Below are 8,608 nucleotides of genomic sequence, written 5' to 3'. Positions count from 1 at the left end.
GGGAACTAGGATAAATTGCGATGTAGAAGTGACATTATTGTCTTTCAATAAAAATGTCATTTCTATTCGTCTCACTGCGTATTTTTTTCGTTTAGCCTTTGCACTGCACTATAGATATTATTTTTATGTGTGGTCCAAGTTTCATCGAGCTATGTTACTAGGAAGCGACACACAATGTGAATTTGCGCACACCAGTGTGTTTTATTGGGCCAAACAATTTACGTAACACTGCGTTTCACTGAACGGCCAATATTCAAAGGAAACGAAAATAGCAACGGGCGTGACCCAAGGAAGAGAACTACTAATATTCTCAGTATACGTTAAAGATTTATCAGATGCTAGTCGAACGCACTATGAGATTATTGCTGACGATGCAGTTGTCTACCAGGAAAGGAGCGACGATCGTCTACCGTCACGAAATGTGGACTATTCCACCAGTCCCACTATAGTAGGATTAATGCCGGGTAATACCCGTAACAAAGGGAAAGGACATGCAAATATCCAATTACAACAATTATATAGGGTTTGCTTCTTGCCAAAAACTTTTGGTCCTGCCAGTCCCTGATTTCGTTTATTTATTTCTCGCACGATACGTTTCAGGAAATGAGTCCCAATCTCAATTGCGATTTTTATTGCATTGTGGCATTTATGTGTAACGTTTCCGATGTGTAAACTTTTGTATTACTCCATTGCCACCGGCCACTAAGGCCGAGCGGTTCTAGGCGCTTCAGTCCTGAACCGCGCTGCTGCTACGGTCGCAGGTTGGAATCCTGCCTCGTGCATGCATGTATGTGTTGTCCTTAGGTTAGTTAGGTTTAAGTAGTTCTACCTCTTAGGAGACTGATGACCTCAGATGTTAAGCCCCATAGTACTTAGAGGCATGTGAACTCCATTGCCTTTACTGTCTGCTAAAAAAGTGAAGCAGCCTGAAAACAGAGTATCATTTAAATGTAGCTTGGTACACGTACATACCATCGACGGTTATGTAGATTATTAGACATACATCACTCTGTAACAGGTAGAACGGCCGCCGGAGTTCATGAGTGCTGCTCACATGTAATGTTCTTACCACGCCTGGTAAGGTATATGTAGAGGCGTGAGCAGCGTCAGAAGTTGAGTGATCAATGTGCAGGACTAGGAGTTGTCCTCAACGGCGATTTTGCGTAGATCCACCACTATGGTTGGTTGGTTACGTCGTCCATAAACAGCCCTTTTCAATCCATCCCAGTCATGTTCGATATGGTTTGTGACTGAAGAACATGCTGGCCGCTATAGTCGAGAGGAAGTCATTCACTAGATGTGCCCTAGTGGCGTGAATGGTCGTCTATGAAGACGAATGCCTCTCCAATAAGCTGCCGGTATGGCTGCACTATCGGCGGGAGGCGCTATCTGCGGGAGGATGGCATTCACGTATCGTACAGCCGTTACAGAGCCGTCCATGACCACCAGCGGCGGACTTCGCCCCAACATAATGCCACTCCAAAACAGCAGGGAACTTCCATCTTGCTTCACTCGCTAGACAGTGTGTCTCAGGCGTTCCGCCTGACCGGGTTGCCTTCAAACACGTCTCAGACGATTGTCTGGTTAAAGGCAAATGCGACACTCATCGGTGAAGAGAACGTGATGACAATCCTGAGCGGTCCATTCCGCATGTTGTTGGGCCCATCTGTGCGGCGCTGCATGGTGTCGTGGTTGCAAAAATGGACTTCGCCATGGACGTCGCGAGTGAAGTTGCACATCATGCAGCCCATTGCGCACAGTTTGAGACGGAACACGACGTCCTGTGGCTGCGCGAAAAGCATTATTCAATATGGAGTTCCTGTCAAGGTTCCTCCGAGCCAATAATCCGTAGGCAGCGGTCATTCAATGCAGTAGCAGCACTTGGGCGGCCTGAGCAAAACATGCCATCGACAATTCCTGTCTCTCTGTATCCCCTCCATGTCCGAACAACATCGCTTTGGTTCACTCCGAGACGCCTGGATACATCCCTTGTTGAGAGACCTTCCTGGCACAAAGTAACAATGCGAACGCGATGGAACCGGAGTACTGACCGTATAGGCATGGTTGAACTACATACAACACGTGCTGTCTTTCTGGTGGATTGACTGGAAATGATCGGTTGTCGAACCCCCTCCGTCTAATAAGCGCTGCTCATGCGGGTTTAGTGACATCTCTAAAAAGTCAAAGGGACTCTGTCTGTGATACAGTATCCACAGTCAACGTCTATCTTCAGGAGTTCTGGCAAGTAGGGCGATGCAAAACTTTATTTTTTGTTGGGTGTATGTCACATCTGTGCCAACAACGTAAAAAGAGCTAATAACCTCCATGCAATTGTATCATCTCTCACTAGCATCGATCGGACTATAGAATTACCGTCCCAAGTGTAGGCTACCGTTAACACAACAACTGGGACGGTTGCCTTTGAAGTGCTGCCAAAAACAGGAAGCGTCGATTACTGGTGAATGACATTGCATTGTGTTCAGCTATGAACTGCGGTTCTGTACTATCCTGGATGACTGTCGTCGGCGAGTTTAGCAACAACCTGGAGAGAGATCCCTTTCTTCAGATGTTCTGGAGGGACACAGTTGTATTGCAGCTAGCGCTATGGGGTGCAGAGCCATCTGGTATGACTTCAGAGCACTGCTGATAATGACTGAGGCAACTCTCATGCTGCGGTATCGTGGTGCCACTTTTCAGCAGGAGAATGCTCATCCACATACGGCACATACCTCTGTGTACTGTCTGCGTGATGTTGAGGTACTCCCATGGCCATCAAGAACCGAAGACATTTTTCTGGTACGAGTCGTTTAGGACCAGCTCAGACGTCTATTCCACCCCAGTGCCAATATCTAGGACATCAAGGAGCAGTGACAGTACTTGTTGCACTGCTTGTCTCGGGGGAGGATACAACATCTTTACGACACCCATCCCGACTGGATCAGTGTACGCGTTCAGGCTGGAGGTGGTGAAAAATCATAGTGATGAGTGGGCTCGTATTGCGGAGTTCTTTGTAAATTTTACTCAGTATAGCAATCACTGAAATAATATCACACATCCTCTCAACCAGTGAAGATACATTACGTTTCCTCTGCTACTCCTAGGGCGCTCAACTATTTTTTCAGGTAGCGTATAACCATACGTAATCCGTAATTAATGATCGACTTTTATACCATGTAGCGAATCATATCGAAAATGCCACTCACTAATGCCATTATAAACAAAAAAAGCCGCTTTAGATTGGTAATTGCAAAAAATAAATCAAATAAAACAATGGATGGAACGGGAAAAGTATTTACGTGGTGCGTACAATAGGTAATGCAACATGTTTCTTTCTCGGCAAGTTTCTGCTGAAAAAATGGGGAATTTATTGTGGAACACCGCGGAATATTCCCGCTTCAGCCCCTATAGTTTCATAAGTTCCGATTCGTGAGAGCACTATATTTAGTCTTTAAAACGGCGTCCGTAATGGAGGTCCGTTTCAAGCAGAGAGCTGTGAGTTTCTTTTGGCGGAAAACCAGAGCGTCGCAGATGTTCATAGGTGTTTGCACGATGCCTGCGGAGACCGGGCAGTGAAGAAAAACATGGTGAGTCGTTAGGCAAGGCGTCTGTCTCATCGCAACAAGGTCACACAAGCTTTTCCGATCATAGCTATGACTCTTGCAATATTGAAAGGTGCAGAAACTTTGCCGGCCGCTGTGACCGAACGGCTCTAGGTGCTTGAGTCCGAAACCTCGCTGCTGCTACGGTTGCAGGTACGAATCTTGCCTCGGGCATGGATGTGTGTGATGTCCTTAGGTTAGTTAGGTTTAAGTAGTTCTAAGTTCTAGGGGACTGGTGACCTCAGATGTTGAGTCCCATAGTGCTCAGAGCCATTTGAACCATTTTTTGTCCACCAGTTAGGGTTCACAAGAATGTATGGCCCTAGCTTCCTCGCCACCTAAAACAAGACTGTGAGGGGCGACGGGGACCATCTCTGTGGAATTCCTTGTGCCTTAAGAGACTGATCGTGACAATTTGCTATTGAATATTTTCACATGAACGAAACATGGGTTCATCACTTCGAACTGGGAACCAAATGGCATTCAATGCCATACTTTGACTTCAGTCCATTGGATTTTTTGCGCACTGATATTTAAGAGCTTTCTTGTATTTGGTGGTAAGTTTCATGGCGCCAAACTACTGAGGTCATCGGTCGCTAGGTTTACACACTACTTAATCTAACTTAAATTAATTTATGCTAAGGACAACAAACACACCCAGGCCTTAGGGAGGATTCGAACTTCTGACAGAGGAAGCTGCGTGAACTGTGGCAAGGCACCTCAGACCACAATGTTATCCCACATGGTTTTGGTGTATTCCAGCAATGTTGATAGCGTAGATGATGTATGGGAATGCATTGTGGATGGTTATCACTGTGTAAGGTATCAAACAAGTAACACACCTTACACTGAACGTCTGAAACAATTCCAGTTAACTCGATATGTCACATGACATAGTTATGTGAAAATTTATGAATTTTTTTGATAGGCAAAGTGAAGCGAATGAACAAACCGACATTTCGTGAATATAAATCACTAACACACTAGTAATTGCATGCAAGTAATTTCCCAGACCAGAGCTATGAGACGCAGTTCCTAGAGAAAACATAATTTTATGGTGGCACGCCTTCTTGTGTGGCTGAAAACCTCGCCATATGACACATTGCGGACACAATGAGGTGTCATAGCCACTGTGCAGGCCACCGAAAAATCAGACCTTGTCCCTGCTTTAAACGAAGACCCTTCGGAAAGCCTTTCTATAGGAACACGGCTAGAGATAGAAGATAAACGTCCAGAGAAACCCAACTAAAAACTTTGGTGACTCACTACAGCCACCTGCGTTAAGAATAAGCCCTTCATGTCAATATTACGTAGCAGAAGTTAAACTCGGCACTACAAAAGAAACGACATCTGTGATAGGCAACAAAAACTCTTGTGGGTGGAGATATAACAAGCAAGAATGCCCTGATTGGCCACAAAGAAAACGTGTGGCCACCAGCTTTGATATAGGCAAATTGCAGACAGTGTAACTGGTTTCTTCTGTTGCAGAAAATCGTCGAGTGTTTGAGCAAGGCTACTCGTGCTGCGCTCAGACCATTGCGAGAGGCATTATGTCAACATTTGTTCACAGGCTCGTCTTAACTCAGAAAGAGTCAAACTGCAAAGTCTCCTAATATGGAGAATCACACTGAGCACTCATAGTTAACTCTTGCGAGCGGTTTGAGGGCGACGGCGTACGCGCTGTTCAGCCAAACAGCGTGTGCCATGCCAATTAACTTAGGTAGGGAATAAATAGGAGTCTCAGTTTCGCCACAGACGTAGGCAATGTATCAGAGAGATTTAGAATAGATGCTCACAATCAGACTCACAGCTCTCACCGACAGCCGCCATTGCCGCCACCGATGCGGTCGCACTACACCAGCAAGTGATATTCAACTGGCACTCAGAACTTCAGTCGTTTCGATCTCTACTACTTTTTTGTGCGTTCAACTATGACCTGTAGTTAAACATATTCACGATTGTCATGCTTCATTGAAGCAAGAATGCGAGATATCTGATATAACAAAAAGGATTAATCAGCCACTGTAGAGTGTTTTATACTATGGATTGTTGAATTATTTTAATTGTGTACATCTTTTTGATTGATCTTTACCGACCCCCATTCAATTTGGATATTTTCAATGTGAATTTTAGCGTAATTGATATCTCTGGTCCCAATTGTCTTCAAATCGTTTGTATTTTTATCAATCCCCAGACATGGGCATCAAACATCTTACCATTAAATAGCCTTATAATAGTTAGGAATTTCGCACAAGTCCTTCAGCTTTGTGCAAAGACAGTCATCGTCAACTTCATGCAAGAACATTCGTAGATATCGTGTGAAAATACTGGTCAAAATTAAGTAGAAATGACTGTCAGACAGAGAAAATGCTGCAAACATAGGACTTCGATGTGCTCGTATCGATTTGATATAATTTACATCTCTCTAGACAATGTGTGTTAGGTGGCTCTGGCTCTGAGCACTATGGGACTCAACATCTGAGGTCATCAGTCCCCTAGAACTTAGAACTACTTAAACCTAACTAACCTACGGACATCACATACATCCATGCCCGAGGCAGGATTCGAACCTGGTGGTTCCAGACCGAAGCGCCTAGAACCGCTCTGCCACTCCGGCGGCTGTGTGTTAGGTGTCTGAATAAGAATTGTATAATAGTCTTTTCATAATTTTTGTCTCAGGAGAAATGTAGGAGAAACCTTTTTGTAACGAAATGTTTTATGTACTTATAATGTCAGGTATAATAAGTCTGCAAGTGAAATATTTTTATGTTTTTATTGACAACATTTCTTAAAAAGCACATTGTCTGTTAGAAGAATACCTTTTTAAAATAATGTGTGTGTATGAATATTATTTGTGACTCTAAAATTTTTGAATTTGCATCAATCAATAAAAGAAACTTTTAAAATTTTTGTAATGATTAGGATTTTTAATGAATTATTCTGATGCTTACATTAGTTGTTAGAATCATAATTTTTTAGACTGATTTAAATAGTATGTGATTGAGAAAATAGTATTAAAAGGTGATGTGAGAGGCTCTTCATCTTAGATATGAAGCGTAAAATACACACAACCCATTTAACTAAATAAGAAAAAGATATTGTTATCAGTATAAAACTTTATAGTATTTACGTAATGGAGACAATTAAATCAATAACAAAGTTAACCATGTTGAAAATTAAAGTACACAAACCAATAGAGTTGAATAGAACAAGGACTAGACCAAGTAGCTGACCAAAATTCAATGCTTGAAAAAATCCATAATTTATGAGTGACTCAGACAACACCTCATCCATTGTCTAACTTCAGTAAAAAAAAAAAAAAAAAAAAAAAAAAAAGACAAAGGTGGTTACGTGTAAGGCGTCAAACAAATAACGCACCTTACATTGAATACCTAAAAGAATTCCAGTTAACTTGACGTGCCACATGACCTAGTTGCGTGAAAATGTACAAATTGTATTGATAGGCAAAGCGAAACGAATAGACAAACCGACATTTCATGAATATAAACCACTAACACTCGCACTAGTAATTGCATGCAAGTAATTTCCCTGACCGGAGCTACAGGACGCAGTTCTGAGGGAAAGGATAATTTTATGATGGCACGCCATCTCCGCAGCTGAAAACCTCGCCACAGGACACCTAGCAGACACAATGAGGCGCCGCAGCCACTGTGTCGGCTGCCGGCAAAATCAGCCCTTGTTCCTGCTGTTAACGGTGTGGAAAGCCTTTCTACCGGAACACGGCTGGAGATCGAAGATAAGCGTCCAGACAAACCCAACAAAAAACGTTGGTGACGCACTGTAGCCACCTGCGTTAATAAAAGCTCTTTATCTGAGTGTTACGTAGCAGAAGTTAAACTGTGTCTTACAAAAGAAACGACGTCTGTGATAGGTTACAAAAACTCCTGTGGGTTTCAGATGTAAACCGTAAGGATGCCCTGATTGGCCAGCAAGGAAACGTACGGCCACCAGCTTTGAAATAGGCAAATTGGAGACAGAGTAATTGGCTTCTCCTCTTGCAGAAAATATTCAAGTGTTTGAGCAAGGCGACTCATGCTGCGCTCAGACCATTGCGAGAGGCATTATGTAAACAATTGTTCACTGGCTCGTCTTAACTCGTAAGGAGATAAACTACTAAGTCTACTAGTATGGAGAATTGCACCGATTTCTGACAGTTAACACTCGCGAGCAATTTGAGGACAATGTCGTAAGTGCTATTCCAGCCAAATAGCATGTACCATGCCAGTTAACATAAAGAATTAATAGGAGTCTCGGTTCACCGAAGACGTAGGTAATGTATCAGACTGGTGTTTGGAATAGATTCTCAGATTCACAGCTCACGCTGACAGCCGCCACTGCCGCAACCGATGCAATATAATCATACCCGATTTTGCTATGCCACCAGTTGATATTCCTCCATCTCTTCTATTATTTTGTACATTCTACCATGATATGTATTTAAACATATTCACGATTATTGTTCTTAACTGTAGCAGAAACAAGAGACATATGATCTGGCAAAAAGGATTAATCAGCCGCTGTAGAGTGTTTTATACTATCGATTGTTGAATTGTTTTAATTGCTGAGCCGTGCACCGCACGTGTTCATGCCATTTATGGTTTGTCATATTGTATTACGATACTGTCGCCTCGTTGTCTTACTCTGTTTACTGGCGTCATTGACTTCCTGCCTGACTTGCCCGCCAGCGGCAGTGGTAACGAGTATCGATAAGTGCACTGTTGTACCATCTCTGGAGTGACAGATAGTATAACCGGATCCTCGTGTTTCTGACAGTCTGTTGGAGATTAACCAGCTGTCCAATCGGGACGCAACAACAGTGAAGTCGGGGAGGCACAGACAGAAAGTGCTCGCCGACCGTTGGCGACACACATGAAGTGTCCAATGGGCGAAGATTGGAGCGGAACGAATGTTGGTTGGTCGTTCGGTTGGTCGTTACATCGGCCGACGTGTATTTGATCCTTCCACCGTTTCCGGGCCTGCACTTGCTC

At 43.4% G+C, this 8,608-nt stretch overlaps 1 protein-coding gene across 1 annotated transcript in view; it reads right to left on the bottom strand.

Moving 5' to 3' along the window:
- Positions 1-908: 908 nt before the first annotated feature.
- Positions 909-8,608, bottom strand: part of LOC126285122 (uncharacterized PE-PGRS family protein PE_PGRS54-like) — a 113,453-nt gene continuing 105,753 nt past the window's right edge. The window contains exon 4 of the mRNA XM_049984444.1: positions 909-926. Coding sequence (XP_049840401.1) covers positions 909-926 — 18 coding nt within the window. The remainder of the gene's footprint in view (positions 927-8,608) is intronic.

This window comes from Schistocerca gregaria, chromosome 8 (genome assembly GCF_023897955.1).
Source record: "Schistocerca gregaria isolate iqSchGreg1 chromosome 8, iqSchGreg1.2, whole genome shotgun sequence".
Taxonomy (NCBI): Eukaryota; Metazoa; Arthropoda; class Insecta; order Orthoptera; family Acrididae; genus Schistocerca; species Schistocerca gregaria.
The sequence above is the reverse complement of the archived record's forward strand: the minus strand, read 5'-3'. Positions and strand labels throughout refer to the sequence as shown.